This window comes from Camelus dromedarius, chromosome 7 (assembly GCF_036321535.1).
Source record: "Camelus dromedarius isolate mCamDro1 chromosome 7, mCamDro1.pat, whole genome shotgun sequence".
Taxonomy (NCBI): domain Eukaryota; kingdom Metazoa; phylum Chordata; class Mammalia; order Artiodactyla; family Camelidae; genus Camelus; species Camelus dromedarius.
The window spans coordinates 25,303,266-25,324,412 of NC_087442.1; the positions used below are offsets into that span (position 1 = coordinate 25,303,266).

A 21,147-nucleotide genomic window follows, 5' to 3' on the forward strand; every position below is an offset into this window, starting at 1 on the left:
AGGATTCTCAAGGTGGGACCTTGGACCAGCAGCATCTTCAACTTCTGGAAAATTGTTAGAAATACAGAATCTCATGTCCAGTTCTCAATCTGTTAGATCAGAAACTCTAGGGGTGGACTCTGTTTTAACAAGGCCTCCCCGTAATTTGGACACACACAAACATTGAAGAACCGTGCTCTACCTGAACTGATCTCTCTCCAAATTCATCTCCTATTACAGCCACCTTGCTTACTATCATTCTTTTACACCTGGTTTTCTTTTTGTTCCTCGAACATATCAGACTTTAGGCCTTTACATGTGTTATAGTCTGAGCACATGTGCACACACACACACACAATTTGATAAATTGGTGGTCATCTCTGGATGGTAGAGCTGTTGATAATGTTTTGTATATATTTACCTACTTTTATACTTAGAAAAAGTAATAACATTTTTTAATTTGAAGAAGACAGTCTTAAATGATCTGAAATATACAGTCTAAAATTTTATTGCTCTGTGTCTTCAGGATCTTAGTTTAGTGAAGTTTTTAAATTAAAATTTTATGTAGTATTTGAATTTGATAGATGAGTAATACAGCCCTTAAAATAAATGTATACCACAAGGAAAGAACACTAAATGGCTATAATACAAGAAAACTAACAATAACAAATGCTGACAAGGATGCAAATCAACAATCTTTGCTAGTGGAAATGGAAAATTGTACAGCTGCTATGGAATACGAGTTGCCAGTTTCTTATAAAATTAAACTTAGACTTACCATATGACCCAGCAGTTGACCTCTTGAATATTTACCCAAGAGTTTATACAGTTCATATCCACACAAAAACCTGTATGTGAATGCTTGTAAAAGCTTTATTCATAATCGCTAAAAACTGGAAGCAGCAAGATGTTCTTCAACAGAGGAATGGATAAATTGTGGTATATCCATTCAGTGAACTACTATTCAGCAATGGAAAGAAATGAACTACTAATTCATGCAACAGCACAGATGAAACTTAAATGCAAGTGAAAGAAGTCAGACCCAAAACACTACATGTTATATAATTTGTTTTAGAAAAGGCAAAACTATAGAAACATGACACATGAGTGTTTGTCAGGGATTGGCCCTAAAGGAAAGTGGTTGGCTGAAAAGTGGTGTACAGGGATCTTTTAAGGTAAAGGAATTTTTTCTGTGTGGCACTGGGTGTTGGATGTGTTTACTGAAACACATAGAACTGTATGTATATCACAGGAGGAGGTCAATCAAGATGGAGGAATAAGAGGACATAGAGCTCACATCCCCACACAAACAAATCAAAAATACACTTTCATGTGGAAAAATTCTCACTGAAAACTAACTGGAAACTGGCAGAAGGACTCCTGAACAACCAAAAGTTTAAAAAAGATAAGCTTGAAATGGGTTAGGAAGGAAAGCAAGTGATTAGGTTGAGACTCGTGCCCCAGGGAAGGGACTCAAAAAAGAATACACAGGTAGGCACTTTCCCTGGGGAGTGAGTGGTGAGAGCCACCCCAGTCCGGGGTCCTACATGGAGAGACAAGCCCCCTTGGCTTGTTGGAGGACCACTGGGACCAACAGGAGGGCTCTGGGAAGCCTGGACTCTGTGAGGAGCGTGAGTGCTCCCCAAGGCAGGGTAGGGAGACGTCTGCTCTAGCAGCTGCCGGGTTTCCTGTGGCATTGGATCTGAGGTGGTCATGACTGGGGAGAAGACTCAACTATGGGACACAGAGGCAACCAGGTCCTGGAGCAGAGCCTGTAACTGCACTGAAAAGGGTAATGAGAAATGCACACCTAAGCAACATGAGAGAAAGACAGTAACCTGCAAACACTACCTTAACCAGCTGATGAAGATTTACACTACGAGTGATGCCTTGTAGCTGTCATGTATTCCTAATATGATGTTGTGAGAAGGGCACACTTCACCTCTGTGATAGTCTTTCCAAAAACACCAACATAAGCCCAGTCTAATTATGAAAAAAACATCCGACAAAACCAGATTGCAGGACATTGTACAGGATAATTGGCTAGTATTTTTCCAGACTGTCAAGGTCATGAAAAACAAGACTGAGAAACTGTCACACACAGATCAAAAGAGACCAAGGAGACATGACAACTAAAAGCAATGTGGTGTCCTGGATTGGGTCTTGGAAAAGAAAGAGGGCATTAATGGAAAAATCCGTGGACTCCAAATAGAGTCTTGGGTTTAGTTAAAAGTAATGTACCAATGTAAGTTTCATGGTTTTTACAGAAGTGCCATGGTAGTGTGTGCTTGTTAATTATGGGGGAAACTCTGAGGGATATACAGGAACTTTCAATATTAGCATTGCAACTTTTCTTTAAAACTTTAAACTATTCCAGAATGTAAAGCTTAGTTTTAAAAAGATTTATAATAAAGAAGACTTTTAAATATTTTTTCATAATGTTCCAGAATACACTTTCTAAGAAAAGAAAATTTTCCTACATCAATTCCATTATCACACCTAGGAAATTTAATATTGATAAATATTAATATGTGATATCCAGTCAACAGTCCTCTAATTATCCCAGCATGTCTATAAACTCTGGATCCCCCAGCTCCCCCAATCCAGAATACAACCCAGTATTGTGTGTTGCATTTGACTGTCATGACTCTTTATTTTACAATTCTGCCTCTGCATTTTTGTGGGGAGTGGGGGTGTGGGCAGCTTTCATGATGATGACATTTTTGAAGAGTGTGAAATAATTTTGGAGAATGTTTTTCTTCCTGGATTTATCTTATTGTTGTTTCATGATTGGATGCAGGTAAACATTTGGGGGAAGAACCCTACCTAGATGTTTTTTTGTGATTCACATTGCATCATGCCAGGAATCATATAATAGCAGATTTTGCTGATATTAGTGATGTTGATTACGTATGATTCCATCAGTCTTTGTGTTTTGGCACTTGAGATGTTAATCAACTCAGCTTGTACTCTTCCTGTCCCAGGCCTGTAATCAGCACTGGTTCTTCTTAGTGATAATGGAATTTAGAAACTAACATTATGTGTTATTATCATTTCTGGTTAAGGAACTTTTTTTAAATCATGAGTTTACAGGTTCTCTGCAGCATCAGTATGTTTACTTATTTTCTGTCTTACTGTACATACAAAATTGTTCCAGAAATACTGTACCAGTACCACAACCAACCACAAACTTACAAATGGTCAGTATTTCTTTGCAGTCCCTTTTGTCCATAGAATATATCCCAGTAAAGATGTATGTCTGATTACATCTTTTAAAATTAGCCTAGTGCAATCGAAGATAAAACTTCTTATTTATATTCTAAATGGTAAAAATCACCAAAAATACCACAGGTTCAGTTGTTATGGAGATTTCCTTCAATAGATCTATCAGATAATAGTTTTCACCCAAGCAACTCACTAAAGGTTTTTGGTTTTTTTGTTGGGTTTTTTTGGTTTTGGTTTTTAAATTTTTGTTTTGTTTTGTTTTTCTTTGGGGGGCAAGTAATTAGGTTTATTGATTTGTTTTTAGAGGTGGTATTGGGGATTGAACCCAGGACCTCCTACATTCTAAGCATGTGCTCTACCACTTGAGCTATACCCTGCCCTACTAAAGGTTTTATTAGATCAGTTTTGCCATGCTAAGTAGGGTTGGCTCTGTTGGCTTTTTATTAAGCATGATCTAGAGGCTTTTACCCTCTGGACCTCAGAACCCTTGTTTGTAAATTGAGCTGAATGAGATAAAAACCCTGCGATAATTTCTAGTTCTCATTCTCATTATATTGGTTTGCTGATTGCTATTACTGCTCACTATTCAAATATCCCATTTAATCCTCTTTGTTAGGAACAGTCCATATTTAGTTAAAGTGAGATTCAAAGGTTTAGACCACTCAGCAGTTGCAGGGATCAGGTTTTGAACTTGAGTTTTCTGACCCAAAGTCTATGCCCTAAGACAAATTAAACACTACATTTGCTAAGATGACGAAATGTGACTTTTTTATAAATTAATGGTGTTGATGTGGACCAATTTAATTTCATGACTTAAAGCAGGAACCAAATATTATTCAAACTAAAGTGATTTCATGCATACCTTTTATATCATTTTACAGAGTGATTTGAATCTTAGTAGGGTACTCTCTGGCTGCTTTTATTACTTTTATTTGTGTTGGCGCATCTCAGCGCTGTGTCCATGTAAGAACTGCTTTGAGGAGTGTTCAGAAAGATCTCAAGTTCTGGGTCTGCACTTTTCTTTTAGTTTGTTTACGGTGAGCCCAGGGAGGAGCATTTTAAGGACTTCTCGGGAGATGCTGATGTGCATGTAGGGTTGAGACACACTGGCACAAACAGAATCTCTGACACTCAAGTGCAACTAGGGTTGAGAACTAGTGACTCATAAGAATAAGAAAAAAAAACTATTATAGCACATAGTTTTATGAAAAGATAGCTCAAATTTAAATAGGAATTGGGCAGTGGAGTGTTATATCTTTGGCAAGTGCTTGGCATGCAAATTTTATTTGCAAATGGCAGATGCAAATAGCTATTTATGGAAACAGAGGTGGCATATGGAGATTTTTCATCTGAATTGGTGGCCAGCTCTCCAGCAGGTGCTAAGGGAATACCTGGAGGCAGAATACAGGGAATTTTTCTTATTATGAGTATATCATAGCAGGTAAATAGTGGGCCAGTTAAGCAACCAAAAATACACAGTTCATCATAATCAAGATGATTGTGCCTAAAACTTTTAAAAGCCATATAAAAATGTAAATAATCCCACAAGACATCTATTTGTGGACAGTACAGTTTCCACTGAGTCTTTCAGAATGAATTATTGTACTCCTGGGTACTACTTAGCTTGCCAAATGGTGTTCTTGAGTACAAAATGATTTTTTGAAGTTTCTACCCAAATAACTTTTTTGTTTTAGAAGTGTTGCTACAAAGACATTCTTTCTGACAGTTGTTAGAAAAATAACCTATCATCTGTTCATACGCGCTCAGTTCACGGCCTTGGCACCACATTATCGGTATACACAGGAGGGTGCTGGTTCTTCTGCCTCCCTGAGGACGCAGAAGCATATAAATCAGAGAATCTATTTTCCTTTACAGTGCAGTGGAGCTAGAATCTAGAATGTTGTCTTTTTATCATTTGATTAAATAATATTTCAAGACAGCAAAAAGCTAAAAGTTTGCTCACTTCTTAGACATTTTGAGAGTAGTAATTTTCTTGTAATTAAGGTTTTCACTTCTTGTATCTCTCATCTTTTTTTTTTTCTGTTTGAATATCTACACTTCTGTTTAACATTTCTTAGTATGGAGATGTTCATACCTAATAATTCAAAGTGACAATCATTATGCTTGTTTTATAAATGTAAATAATATATGGAAATAGCAGGTGGTGGTTAATTTCAGGTGCATTTAAAATATTAAGATAAATTAGCCTTGCTCAATTGATTACTCCATTAACGTGAACGATTATCTTTCAAGCATCTTGTTATGTCTTAATGTAGCAAGTAAATATTAGCTTATATGTTTGCCTTTTTCATCAAGTTGTTTCTTCAGGGGTTCTATGATGCAGCAAAGGAGGTCCACCTAAGGAGTTAGCAGAATATTCATGATTTTTGTTTGTTTCTGAAACTTGACAGAAGAGAAGAGAAATAGTGTATTCACACATCTGTCTTCTTGGGAGATAAATACTGTCTTAGGAACTCTTAATTCACTGGTCAGTTTAATTTTCACTTTTTTGTCCCTCTTGTTTCTCTGGAGCATATCCTTTTTAGTTTTTCTCATTTACGTAGTTCTGATTAAGTTCAGTTCTCTTAAATAAGTTCTTCATATATGGTAAAAATTTTAGGCCCTGTATTATTTTAGCCGAACTCAGGATATGTAACTGTATATCCCATATGTATGGCTGGTTAGGAGCTATAGAGATGAAAACATGGCCCTAATTGCCTGGTTTATAGTCAGTCATCGTCAGACTACATATTTCAACACACAAAGTAAGAACAGATAGATGTTTTATTGAATAATTAACAATCCTAATTTTTCACAAATAATTGTACAGTTAAATTCATAAAAATCACTTTAGGCCTTCCCTTCACTCATACAAAACTTGTATTTGAGGATTAAACTTTCCAGCATTATATAAATTTGGTTCAGCTACATATGAATCAAAAAAGCATTAGAAAAGCTGCGAGTGAAATCTTAATCATAGGCATGTTTCTTCAATTGGAGAGCAAAATTTAATATCCAATTTTATTGAAATAGCTGGCACCAGATGACTGCTATTTTAGCCAGCAAATTAATATCATTTGCTGCAAAAATGGGATGGAAATTCATTTCATTTCATGTATGTCTAATTCAACTCACCACACAGAGTAAACTTTTATTTTTGTAGTTCTGACAAATAGTATCCCTTTTCTGAAACGAAAAATCACAGAAAAGCTCTCCTTCCTCCTTTAATCCTTTCACGTAGCCATTTCTCACAACCCTTTGTTGTCATATCTCAGAAGCCACGCCAGTGATGAGAAGCAGGATCACAGATAGGTGAAGGGCCAGAGATCGTATATGGTGCAAAGTCTAAATATTTTTTGTAGCAGCAATTAATTATGTCTGGCTCATTAATCATATACTGGGAAGTGCCAGAGGACATGACTTACCATCCCAAGTGTTCCCTGGAGAGGAGACTTTGATAACATGCATCGGTTGTTCCTCAGTGAGCCCACCTCAGACCTTCTCTGATGAGTTGGCTGGCATCCTCGCTGTAGAGGCAGAGGAAAGTGCTTTTTTGCTTTCTCACCATCAAAAGATCAAGTTATAAATAAGCATCCTCCAGGGTGGGTCCATGTGGGTGATTATAGTAGCAGAAAAATAGAGACCTGCCTCCGTCCCAGATAGAGCAAGTATTCGATGTACACAATGTACAAATTCTTTATTTCCAATGGGTATGTAGTGTTATTTCATTATGGTTTTAATTTGCACTTCTCTAACAACTAATACTAATGCTGAACATCTTTTTGCATGCTTACTTGTCATCTGTACATCTTCTTTGATGAAGAATCTGTTCAGATATTTTCCCCAATTTTTTATTGGGTCCACATGTTTTCTTATTCTTGAGATTGAAAAGACCATAATATATTGTTTACACATCTTGTATCAGACATATGATTTGTAAATATTTTTCTCCCAGTATTCCACTTGTCTTTTCATTCTGTTAACAGTGTTTTTCAAAGAGCAGATGTTTTCAATTTTGAAGAAGTCCAGTTTATGATTTCTTTTCTTTTATGGCTTGTGCTTTTGGTGCTGTATTTAAGAACTCTTTACCTAACCCAAGGTCAGTATTCTCCTTTGCTTTCATCTAGAGGTTTTATAGTTTCAGGTTTTTAGACTTGGAACTTTGATCCATTTTAGTTAATTTTTATATTTAGAGCTATACATAGATCAAAGCTCACTTTTTAATACATGAATATGAATTATTCTAGTACCATTTGTTGAAAAGACTTTCTTCACTGGATTTCCTTAGCATTTGTGTTGAAAATCAATTGTCTACATGTTTATTAGGTCTATTTATGGACTCTCTATTCTGTTCCCTTGATCCGTTTTCATATCTCAATGCCAATAGCACACTGCCATGATTACTTTAGCTTTATTTTAAGTCTATCATGTCAAGTAATGATAGCTCTCCAACTCTGTTCTGTTCTCTTTTTCCTCCACCTCTCCACTGTTTTGACTACTCTAGGTTTTGTTTTGCCCTATGAATTTTAAAGTCATTTTGTGGATTTCTACCAAAAAAATGCAGTGTGGTTTTTTGTTGTTGTGATTGCATTAGATCTGTAGATAATTTGGGAATTGATCAACAATGTTGGGTCTTCCAAACTTGGTATGATACACAGAGTATATCCCTCCATTTATTTAGATCTTATTTCATTCTTCACAGTGATGTCTTAATAGTCTTCAGTGTACAGGTCTTGCATTTCTTTTGCCAGAACTGTCACTCAGTATTTCATATTTTGTTGCTATTTTATATGGCATCATTTGGTTAGTTTTAATTTTTTAATTTAGATAGGGATAGTATATTGAAATGTAATTGGCTTTTCTGTATTGATCTTCCATCCTCTAACCTTGCTAAACTCATGTACTGATTCTAGTGATGTAAATTTATTATTTTTCCATAAGCAGTATTGTTGTCTACTTCTTTCTTTCCAATCCAGATGCTTCCATCTATTTATTTACTTTGGTTGTCTTATTGTACTTACTAGAACCTCCAGTACAGTGTTGAACAGAAATGGTGAAAATGGACATCCTAGTCTTGTTCTTGATCTTATGGGGAAAGCATTCAGTCTTTCAACATTAGGTATAACATTAGTTGTAGGTTTTTGGTAGATCTCCTTCATCAGGTTGATAAAGTTCCTTCTGCTAATTTTAATTGAATCTATTTTGGCTCTAATCTTTATTGTTCTATTTTCTTTGAGTTTAATTCATGTTATTTTTTCTATCAAAGTAAAAGCTAAAGCCACTGACTTGAGAAAAGTCTGTTTTTCTAATATAGACATTTAGTGCTATAAATGCCCACTCCCTAAATATTGCTCTAGTGGCATCCCACAAATTTTTATATTTTTTTTCTCATATTCATCCTGTTCAATATACTAAGTTTTATTTTGATTTCTTCTTTGACCTATGGGTTATTCAAAGTGTGTTAGTTTCCTCATATATGAAAGTTTTCAGAGTTCTCTCTAGTATATCTAACTAAAGTCTATTGTGTGTAGAGAATATACTTTATATGACTTGGATCCTTTTTACATGTATTGAGGCTTAGTTTGTAGTGTATAATATGGTCCATCTAGTGAATGTTTCACATTCACAGTTGAAAAGACTGCATATTCTTCCACTTAGTAGAGTTTTATAAATGTCAGATAGTTCAAATTATTGTGCAAGTTTCCATTTCCTTATTGATACTGTATCTACTTTCTAAAAAGCAATCAGAGATTGCCAACTGAGAGATTGATATTAATCTTGAGTATAGTTTTGGATATGTTCTACCATTTTTTGCTGCTTGTATTTTGAAGACATATTATTGGGCACATAAATATTTAGGATTTCTGTTTTCTTTTCATTAACTGACTGCTTTCTCATTATGAAGTGACTTCTTTATCACTGGTGACATGCTTTGCTTTAAAATCTTCTTTGTCTTAGCCATCTCAGCTTTCTTTTAATTAGTGTTAGTGTATTATATCCATCCTTTAATATATTTGTTTCTTTACATTTAAAATAATGTTTATTGAAGCAGCATGTGATTGGGTCTTTATTTTTTATTCAATCTGAAAACTTCTTCCTTTCAATCAGTACTTTAAACTATATTTGAATATGATTATTGATATGATATGATTAAGTTTAAATCTGTCATTTACCTGTTTTTTCTCCATCCTATATGTTCCTTATTTCCTTTTTCCTCTTTTTCTTCCTCTTTTAGACTAATTGAATATTTTTATGGTTCTATTTTTTATCTTCTTTGTTGGCTTATTATTGATAACTGTTATTTTAAGTGTTTAACTCATCACACTCTAACTTCAGGTGATATTATGATGATCTTATAACACTTCATGCATAGTTTACGAACCTTACAATATTATATCTCCATTTCCCATTTTAGGCAAGACCTAGACATATTATTTCAGCAACATCAGCTGTCTAACAGCTTCTGACCCACAATATATGTCCAATTATTGTTGGAGTGACAGATGAACAAGTGAACAAATCTCCTGAAGTTTGGTTCAGTTTCATTTCTTTTGTGCAAGGTTATAGTAGACAGTAGAGTAAGTTGCTTTTGTTTGGACACCTGAGCTCCCTAACTCATAAACTGCAGAATGATATCTAGCTTGGATCCTGTAACAAGAGTAGGTTCTAAGATGTTCAGCCCATCTCTTAGTTATGATATGCAGGAGAAGCAGGTTGGGACATCCTCAAGTCCATTACTAATGTCTCCTTTTAGTTACTGCATTAAGAAGTCCCTGTAAATCTTGGAACTGCCCAAAACCAACCACTCAAGAATAACCACCTTTATTGTGTTTAGCATGGACAGCAAAACAACTAAGTACTTTTATTCCCTGATGGCTTTTATTATAAGTATTGTATAAGTCAAAAAAAAAAAAAGTCTTTAGATCAAAGATGTAAGATTCAACTTAGTTGGTTGTTGAGCATCACAATCTGAAAAGTTTGAAACCTTCTTCCAGAAGACATTTATTCTGGTCTTGGCTCCACCATAACAGCCATGAGGGCATGAAAACCCACTTAACCTCTCTTCCTCTGCCTTGACCTTTATTCCCCACCACCCTTCCATCTTATCATATTTTTCTTAATTCATTCAGTTCTTTGGAGCATGTGAAAATGTAACATCAAGATTTCTTAACTTCATACTCTCCTGTCTGTCTTCCTTTTCCATGATTCAAATGACTTCTACTAGTTTGCATACATATAGAATGACAAATTGGGAAGATTTTCATGAATCTTATTTTGGCAGATTGTTAGGTTGTAATTATTAGACCTCGCATCGATTTCTCATTCAAATGGAAAATAATAATTCACCCTCACTCTTCGAGGCGGTAGTTGGTTTTTAGTATAAATACCAATATTTATCTGTAAATTGGTCAATCCTCAAACATTTTGCTATAATTGTCTTCAGTTTAAGAATGCAGCTGAAGTAATCCAAGTTTAGATGTTATTGTAACTTCCTCCTTTTCATTCTACCATTGTATGTATGGATTGATAGAAATAAAATTGGTTTGGCTCTAAGAATTCTTATAGTGCTTAATAACCAAAGAGTGAAAACAGAGCTAAATTAGTTATTATAATGTTTGTGAAATAAGTACGGGAATGTGTTAGGGAGGGAATGTAAAACTGAAAGTGTCTATTGTTAATCATGAAGTAATTCTCCTTAGCTATTCATTTAACTTCAGTGTCAAGTTATTTACATAACAGGGCAATGCCTATCTTTTAAGGGTGATGTGAGAATTAATTTAAATTTCACAAAGCACTTTGAGACACTGAGTTGAAAAGTTCTTCATAAATGCCAGGCATTATTATAACCAGACTAGTAAAAAGAAACAATAAAGCTACTCATGCAGTGTCCTCTAATAGAAACTATATTGGTAAGGAAATAGAAAGGTTACTGCTATTCATAATTTATGACTGAGGGGAATAGATCAAGAAGAATAATAATGCTTTCCTGTCTAGATAAGTCTTAAAGATACAGATGTTGCTGTGACAGGATATGTTGCTCCATTCAAGGAGAAATATGAAATTAATACACTACAAGCAATGAAAGTGATCTATTAAGATGAATGAAAGACAGTATCTTTAATTGAGCCATGAAAAATATAGTGACAGACTTGACTATGCCTTTAGACTTTGAAATAGAAGATATAATCCTTGATCATTTGGGTGTATGGAACTTGAAATTTGTTAGAAATGCATGGTGGTTTCCATGCTAGTAACGCAAATAATTTGTCTCATTGTGAATCCTTTTTTATGTTTATTTTTTATTTATGATAAGGAAAGTCAAAGCTTTGTTTAAATTAATTAACGTAAGATGAGAAAAAAATTTTCAAAAGATTTTATACGAGCAGAATGCTTCAGGAATGTGACAGAAATAATCACACACAAAAGCATCTTGTTAAAGTAATCAAAGAATGATAGAAATCAGTATGTAAAAATATCCTTGAATCACAAGGTTAGCAGAAAAAATTTAAAAGGTTAACCTAAATTTAGTATTCTTTTATAACCGAATCTCAGCTTTTATTGTCTGTGTATCAGTTTTCTATTGCAACTTGAATAACAAATTACCAAAAACTTGGTGGCCTACAACAATACGTATGTATTATGTTTACAGTTGTGATGGTCAGAAGTTCAAAGCGAATCTTGGTGGGCTAAAATTAAGGTGTTGTCAGGGTTGCGTTCCTTTCTAGAGGATCTAAGGGAGAAAGCAATTTTTCACCTTTTTCAGCTTCTAGAGGCTGAGGCTGCCTGTATTTTTTGGCTCATGCATGGTCCTCTTTCATTTCCAGAACCAGCAATGGCTGGTCAAGTGTTTCTCTCATTGGCATTGGCCCCAGCTGGATAATCTAGAATCTTCTCCCTTTCTTAAGGCCAGCTAATTAGTGATCTTGATTTCCCCTTTGCCATGTAAGTAACATATTCACAGGTTCTGGGGAGATTAGGACTAGGCATCTCTGGGAGACTATTACTTTACCTGGTACAGTCCAGAAATAGAAAGATGAGAGTTTCATAAATTTTTAGAGACTGGCAAGTAAATGGCATACAAATTTTGGCATTTACTACTGTTATGTTCTGTTACCAAATTTTGGCAATACTTTAGTTGGCAAGCTTTTTTCTCTTTTCACCTCAGTGAAGTATCAATTTCAGGTTTGCATTTTTATTTCTAATTTCTCTAAGCCTCCACCTATTTATCCAATCAACCAACCAAGCAGTCAGCCAACATGTACTTGGTAAGTGTCTAGTATAGGATATGAAGCAGCATGGATGGACCTAGACAATATTATGCTTAGTGAAGTAAGACAGAGAAGGACAAATGCTACATGTTATATGTGGAAACTAAAAAGTAAATGTATATACAAAACAGAGACAGATTAACAGATACAGGAAACAAACCTGTGATTACCAAAGGAAAGAAGGGAAAGGGGAGGGCAGAGGGACAAATTAGGGGTATGGAATTAACAGATGCAAACTATTACGTATAAAACAGATAAACAACAAGAATATATTGTGTAGCACAGAGAATTATAGCCATCATTTTGTAATAACCTATAATGGAATATAATCTGCAAAAGTATTGAATCACTGTACTGTACATTTGAAACTAACACAATATTGTAAATCAACTATACTTCAATTTTTCAACAAATGGCTTGATTAAAGTTACTGGCTTAAATTACCCTATGAGCCACAGGTGAACTGTTCTGTGTATCACACAGTAGTTCCTTCCGTTAGGGAGCATACTCTGCTAAACGCATTCCACAAGCCCCTTCCTGTGATGGTTCATTATTAAGCAGAGATACTAGAAAAGATTTGGGAATAACTTACACACCTTGCTGTTCCTTATTCATGCTATCTCTCCAACTCCCATCATGGAAATAACGAAGCTTATAATCTCTATTTTTTAAAAGTTTATGCCAAAAAATATATATAATTAATATTTTCCTTTTTTTCTTTTACTCATTTTTTAAAGGCCTTTCTTTTTTTAATATTTATTTATTTATTTATTTATTTATTTATTTATTTATTTATATTGAAGTGCCATCAGTTACAATATGTCAATGTCCCAGTCATGCATATAAACACATATATTCGTTTTCATATTCTTAAAAAGGCCTTTCTTTTTTTTCTTTTCTTTAAATTTTTTTGAGGGGGATAGGTAATTAGGTTTACTTATTTATTTTTAGAGGAGATACTGAGGATTGAACCCAGGACCTCGTGCATGCTAAGCATGCACTCTACCACTTAAAAACCTTTCTTATCAACAGCAAAAAAGTACTGTATAGAAGGAAGGAGCTGTGTAATTCTCTGTCAGACCAAGAACACATTTTGTAAGGGGTTGGGAGTTTGATCAGTTCTATACTGTAAATTCCAGGCTTCTTCCAGCTTTGAAAATAAAGAGAACTGGATTTAGCCCACGGATGACAAGGTTGACAGAAGACTTAATGCTAATCTTTCAATATACAAAAGAGCATTGTGTTAGTGAGAGTGAGCAGGTGTTATTTGTTTCAGCTAAGTAGGACAGGAAACGGTGATATTAAATCAAAGGGGGAATAATTTAGACTAAGCAACCTCAAGTGTATTTAAACACTGGAAAATGTTACTAAGAAGGGTGTAGAATTCTCTCAGAAAAATCTTACAATTCATCTCCACACACTGAAAATATAGGGCTTTGATATTGGAGAAAATACATGCTAGTTATTAACCAGGGCTAAATAAAAGTTTATTGAAATGAAGTAAATGCAGTTAGCCCTTTCACGGTATATACTTTCTCAAGGTTCTAATCTCTCAAGAAGGTGCTTGAAAGCTTCACAAGGAATAGTCATCATGAATCTTTGCTAAACTATAAAGATTACTGTCAGTTGAAAGAGAAAGAGAAAAATGTCAACGGAACCCCAGAAGTCAAGGTTTCTCATAGAGATAGCTCTGCTTATCTGGAGTGGTGTTCCCTTGGGCATTTCCTTAAAATACCCTATGTCTCTAGGACACCTGATTGTCAGCAAAAAAATTTAATCACAAATTGAAATGGTTCCAGCTAAAAGCATTTTCAGTCCTTTCTTACTGTGTTTTAAAGATGTATTTCTAAGGCCATGTCATTTAGTAATTGGGTGTTCGGCAGTTGACCACACATTGACTCACATGACTCCTCTCCAGGATTTGCACAGCTGGATAGAAGAGGATTATTCTTTACAGGAGAACGTGAAATTTTAATTATATCATTCTCTGGCTTAGAAGCATTTTTTGACTACGTGTTATGGGATAACAGACAAACTCCTTAGCAAAGCATGTGCTTTTACAGTCTCTCCCTAGTCTTCCTTTCTGATCTCACCTATTAGCACAACTTTCCCATTTCCTCACCCTCTTCAAGCTCCCTGACAATATCTTCATCCCCTCTGCCTTTGCACGAGATGCTCCTTCTAGCCAAAGTGATCTTGCTCATTTTGCCTCATTTTGTTCACTTAAGAGTTAAGTGAAGTCTTCCCCCTTTCTTCGAATAGATTGTATCCCTCAAACCATTACACTCTGACCTCACCTAAACTTTCTCTTGCTGAGATCTCTAATGACTTCTCTGTCGTTAAAACTAACAATAGCCTTTCCATCCCTCCTGTGCTTGATCTCTTGATTGTCATTTGTTACTGATGGCCACTTCCTATTCCCTGACACACTCTCTTCCTCGAATATAGTGCATCACAGCCTTCTGGTTTTTCTTTCTGCCTCCTTGGCCTCTGGTCTCAATTATAGAGTTCTCTTCCTTTTCCTAACCCTTAAAAGTTAGTGTTCCACAGGGTTCTCTCCTTTCCTTTTGATGAGGTAGAGAACTGACATGGCAGAAAATGTGAAGAGAAATTGTATCAGTTGAAGTTCTTTTTGTTTTTTTGTTTGTTATTTTGTTTGCTTGCTTGCCATTTGGTGGGGAGCAATGGAAACTGACTGAGAATAGGTCCAGAGAACAGAGAAAGAGCTGACCCATCAAGCTTGGGGAAGGACTTGAGAACCGAAGGTAGTGGTAAGAATGTCAGCGTCAGGATTGCGTGTCTTTTTTTTTTTCAGGGTGCCACTTTTAGCGTGCTTCAGTTCCAACAGCTTCATGCCTCTTTCAGTCCCTTCACTATGTCTTTTAAATCATAAATCTTACATGTTTTTTTAGACTTCCAAATGAAACAGTGATTCCTTTCCGAGATATGTCCTGATTCCTTCAAGAATTGTTGATGGCACTCATCTTTGAGCTAGATTCGTACCAAATACATTCCTTTGTTATTTTACTCCAAGACCACAGTGCAGTTATTGTGACCATGTGGTCTTTTTTACTTCCTCTTGACTAAGACAGATTTATGGGAAAAGGCAGTGAATTGTTTTCCTCACACCTGAGCCTGTCCCTCTCAGTTCTAGATTTTCCCCCTCAGTTTTTAGTTTTTTCACGTTTTTGTTGAAACACTTTAGAAATTTAGAAAGTCGTGAATTCATAGGTCATAAAGTTCAACTAGTGTGATGTATGTACAAATGTCCATGGCTTGGCTTTAATTAGTGTATCTTAGTAGAAGGAAAACAATGTGGACGTGTTAGCTTGTACAAGTATATTTTAAGAGAAAGATCCTTCAGAACCTCATATTAGTCTAAATGTTATGTTTATATGTATATTTACACTCTATTTTTAAGTTTTTTCTTCCTCTGTGTTAAATTTGACAGAATTTTAAGCAAAGTATGGAGAAAAAAATTTCTGTTTTCCATTACACCTTAGCAAAGATGGAAAGTAATGCTGACTTTCTTTTTTTTTATGAAGAAGCTATATTGGCTTTATATTTAAGATAAGAAATCATAAAATGTATTGTGTTATGCTAAGTGACAAGGCATTTAAAGTGTTGGTGACAAAAATAAACTAGCAGAAGCAGAAATGTGTGTAGAAAAGTTAGGAGAAATGAGTAGTGAAGAACAAACTACTTTGCTAAATAACGTAAGAAGCTAACTGTTTTGTACAGAGCTATGATTTAATTTAGGTGTGAATATAGAATTCAAGAAGAATCCTTAGTAAATTGTTGTGTCTGGTAAGTATTTTAATTATTGTACCATCAACATGAGACATCCCTTTCTGAACGTGAACTAAGTCCTATTGTAGTAGAACTGTTTATCTATTTATTATGAAATAAAATTCTTCAAGCACTTACTACCTGTGACAGTCTTAGGAAGCAAAACTGTTTTAACCTACTAGTTAGTATACTACTAAATGCTTTTACAGACAAATGATGACATTTCAATAATTTAAAACAATAGTACCTGTATAACAATTTACTATGGGTGTTCCTGATAGATGGGTAGATTTCCTTCACGTGGTGATTTGGGCTCTAATTTCTTCTGTTTTATGGCTCTTTCATTTCCTAGAGCATTGGAGTCCTCTGCATTTGACTAGCAGATGAATGAAGAAGGCATACCTATACCTTAATCTCATTCCCCAAAATGACTTACCACTTTTCGTTGTATTCCGTTAGCTAGAACTTGCATATGTCCTTACTTATGGGGAGCCAGCTGCTTCCTAGCACTAGTTCCATACTAGTGAAAGCATGAATTCTGGTGGACAATTAGATGAGCTCACCCTATATAGCCTAAGATAACAACAGTTCTCTTAGCCTTCTTCCTACACATAGAATGCATTCACTTCAACTCAAGGGAAACAACCCAAAGTTTCATTTTGTTCTTACCTCCAGTCCAGAGTCCAACATCTCAGTCCAGGTCCAGCTATGGGTCTTTGCAGCCAGGGACCAGTGAACTAAAGTGTATGTTAACTGCCCGTGGTTCCACTGTCCCTCCCCACATTGCTCAAGCACAAACCCAATATATAAGCAGTGGCGGTGGGGAGGGCAAGGAGTGGAGTGGGGAGAGCTACACTGAAGCATCTCATTTGAAAAAAAAAATGTGAAGTGGGAAATACACAGCAGTGATTGTCCAATGAGAACAACAGTGAAACCCTGTCATGGCAGGCACTGTGAAGGCCTCCTGCCTGGCAATGTTCAGGGTCTCTTGAGTAGATCCTTATCATGTGTCTGAAAAGAAATCTTTTGTCCTTTATTCTCCCCGGCCCTTTGAGCTCTACACATTTGGGAGCTTCTTCCTTGTCTGTTATTGTTCATGACTGAATCATGAGTACAATCACGGAGTACAATCACTTTCTTCTTGTGCGATATGGAAACCTGGTAACCATTTCACAGACCACTTTTAAGATTAAGGTCAGGGCTTCTTTACCATTACCATTTTTAGAAGTAATAGGTTTCATATCTATGGGCCTTCATTTGTTATATGTGCCAGTGTTCATACCTTTGTCAGAGTCTGTTCAGAAAAAGAGACAATTCTGGGTCATTCAAATGGAGGAAATTTAACACAGGGAATTAGCTACCTGTGTGATAGAACAGAGAACGAATAAACCCAGAGACTAACAAAATCAGAAAGAGGTAAAATCATTAGACATTATCTGAGGTTTTTTTGTTTTTTTTTTTTTTTTGGTGGGGGAGGTAATTAGGTTTATTTATTCATTTTAATGGAGGTACTGGGGATTGCACCCAGCACCTTGTGCGTGTTAGGTAGGCACTCTACCACTGAGCTATACCCTCCCCACTGCACAATTATCTGAGTTTTTAATGCTACTAAGAAGAGACCATCAGCTCCTTGCTCCTTGAGGAGCCATCTGTATTCTTTCACCTTTCTGTGTCCCCACATAGTAAACACTCAAATGTTTGTTTAACTGAACAGAGATAAGCAATAAATCCTTCCCCTGACATCAGTTAGAAGTACCCACTGGAAAACTGAAATGTGGCAGAAATGATGGTATTCAGTAGCAGGATGATCCTTAATTTGGGGATCAACTGCAATTAATTATTTGGAGACCTTACTTAGTAGCCTATCATTGGCATTTAGAGGATGAGAAATTGTCAAAAGTTTTAGTTTAAATATTCTCTTCCTGTATAAGACTTTTAGAGTTTGGAACAATACCAATTTTCATATAAACATAGAAAGAAGAATTAAAAGGGAATAAAGTCTGTAGGTGGCTCATGCCAAAAAAAAAAATTTTTTTTAAGGATGGGGTGGGGAGAAAGAGGAAAAGCTCTCCAGACTTGCTGGGGAAATAGCAGCTCTTAGCCATAGAGGATGTATAGCTCTATCTTAGTCCTCAATTCTTTTTTGGAATCACCTTCTGAGTTGAAAATGACATTCCTTTGTCTACTGATTTGAGCCAAAAACCATCAACTTATTTTCTTTTACTGTTGTTTGAGAAAGAATCTGTAAAGTGCTCCATTGGACAGTTTATCAGTCAGATAGAACTAATTCTAGAATCTGATCGTAATTCTTGAAAACATCACAAATGCCATTTAATCTGCTCTTGGATGAGCCTTTGTATGCTTAAGTGTGCAGATGTGCTGGACTGAACGTAGGTGTGGCTTTTAGGATAGGCTTGAGAAAAGTCTCAAAATAGTAGATATAGTTAGCAACTTGGAAGTTGAGAATAGTTTGAGAAGCCTTTATGATTATGTTGTCTTTCCTAGAAAGAGAACGAGCCTTGCTTGAAGATTTCTCAGTGAAGGTTTCCACTTATACATGAAAAGGAAGATTTTATTTTCAGCGGGGCGTGCCAAATTCATTTGCCATGTTGTGCTTTAAAAACATTTTACATACCTGAGCATGTTTATAATTCTTCCATTGGCACAGAAACTTCAAATTTACTTACTTTTTATGTTGGTTTAAAATGAGAATGGCTTAAAATATAATGTAATGCATTTCATATCTTTATTTTATCCTTCAGAATATAGTGCTCCCATCTAAAAATATCCATTAAGGCTGAAAATATGCCGTGTCTAAATAGTGTCATGACTGACTAAAAAGGGGAAGACACTTTCTTTTAATCTATATGACACCTAACATCTGAAGAGTAAGCTTTTCTTTCCTGTGTTGGTGTTGTGAAATAATCACCTGATAACCGGGCAGTTTTATTAAAAGTAATTACTTTGTTTCAATCATCATAATATCATCTTTATAGTTTTGAAAACACGTAGTCAGGGAAACAAATCCTTCTTTGGTATCACTCTAGAGCAGAAAATGTGCTATGGTCAGTAGTTTCCATCTCTAATTGAGCTGATTTCCTTTAATACTCTTTTGCAATGAAAATATTAAAACACAAGGTGTATTTCTGCTGCTTCAGGTAATTGGTTTTGCTTTTTAAGCATGCTATCTGTAATTTCAAAGGATATTTCTTTCTGAACTTCTTTGCCCTGAGGAGTTTAGAGTAGTCTTGAAATTATAGGTGTCTATTAAGTATGTTTCAACTGTCAATTCAGCTGTAGCTTCTGTGCTATTAACTCATTAAGAAGTGCACAGGAAGAAAACTCATTATGTGATAATATGAAAGCACATATTTGTCAAAAAAATAAATGCATCTGTATTGAAAACCCATCTGCTGTGATGGGAGTGAAATGGTTTATTAGACACATTCAGGCGTGACGCCACCTTTTCAAATAGGAAAATGTAGAGAAAAGATTTCAGTTCTACTTAGACATTCTGTAATGTGCACCTAAATGTTTTCCTATTTGTCCCTTACAGGTGATATTATACCCAACTTCTAATAGCTCCAAGTCAGCTGAGTTGCACCGAATGATAGTTCCAAAAAATAGCCAGGACTCTGACTTAAAAATCAAATTGGCAGTGCGAATGGATAAACCACCACATATGAAGCATAGTGGGTGAGTGTGGACTTGAAGATATTTTTCTCCTGAATTACTGGATTTCATTTCATTGTATCGCTTTTGTCATTTTACCAAGAGCCAATATATCAGTCCTTTACATGGAGTTTTTCTCCCCAAAAATGACATACATAGGTTAACTTAATTTTTTTTTAATCTGTGGACATCTTCATAGCTAAATACATGGGTATTTAGTTAATATAACCGTTTGCATGCTATCATAATATTGGTGCTTGATTGCATTGGTGTTACACATCACTTACATTGATAAAGAACAGTGATGTATTGATAACTTCTAAGAAATATTTTTCGAAACACAGTAATAGTTGAAACCAGTCTAGCATTCAGATCCCCAGAAATAGTTAAACTGACAAAGAATACATTAAAGCTAAACAGCGATTCAGATATAACTCAGGAGGCTGTAGAAGTTTTGATGGGAGGGGCGTGAGTATCCATCTAATATGTGAGTGAGAAACTAAATCAATACTGGAGGAAACTGACGCTGGCGAATAACTAGAAGTGCAGGGACCGTCCCCTGGGGATTGTGTGTGTCAGAGTCAACATCCATCTCCGCAGAGGTTCTTTTTCCCTGTGAGGCTGGTGAGGAAACAGATCTGAACTCTTGACTACAATAAAATGAGTTTTTAAAAAACCCAGGTCTTTCTCAGGTTTACAGCCAAATCGCAGCACAGGGATGTTAGCCATGAGGAAAGGCTGTGTCGACTTTTCTTACTAAGGAGAGAAGCGGTTGCATTCCTGTACAGAGACGCTCTCTGCTGGCTTTGGTTGGAGCCAGATCACCAATGCTGCGGCAGAGTTAACTGATAAGTCGACAAGATACGGATTCTTGGGATGACCATCAGGGAAAACAAAATGAGGCTCTGAGCAGAAGGCAGCCCAGACGTTATCTACCACAGTTGGGCTGAGACTCTAAGGATGATGTTGCTTCCTTGGTTTGGGTCTGCAGTGGTGTATGCGGTGTCAGACCTAGTCTTACCGAGGGACACAGCACCTCAGTGGGTGGGCTCTTAGAAAGGGAATAGTACTTTGGGTGTCCCACGTTATGGCATCTGTAACGCAGCAAAGCACAGTCTAACCAGGAGTCAGCTCGTGATGACAGTGGAGTTCCCGGAACTTACTGTTTAGAGTTCTTTCTCCATTCACCCACCTACCTGCTCACTGTTGATTC

General features: G+C 35.9%; 1 protein-coding gene across 8 annotated transcripts in view; it reads left to right on the top strand.

Annotated features, from left to right (window-relative positions):
* CADPS2 (calcium dependent secretion activator 2) overlaps positions 1-21,147 on the top strand; it is a 449,325-nt gene that overhangs the window by 224,447 nt on the left and 203,731 nt on the right. For all 8 annotated transcript variants that reach the window (XM_064487396.1, XM_064487392.1, XM_064487395.1 and 5 more), the window contains exon 8: positions 19,819-19,958. In XM_064487396.1, the coding sequence (XP_064343466.1) occupies positions 19,819-19,958 (140 nt within the window). The remainder of the gene's footprint in view (positions 1-19,818; positions 19,959-21,147) is intronic.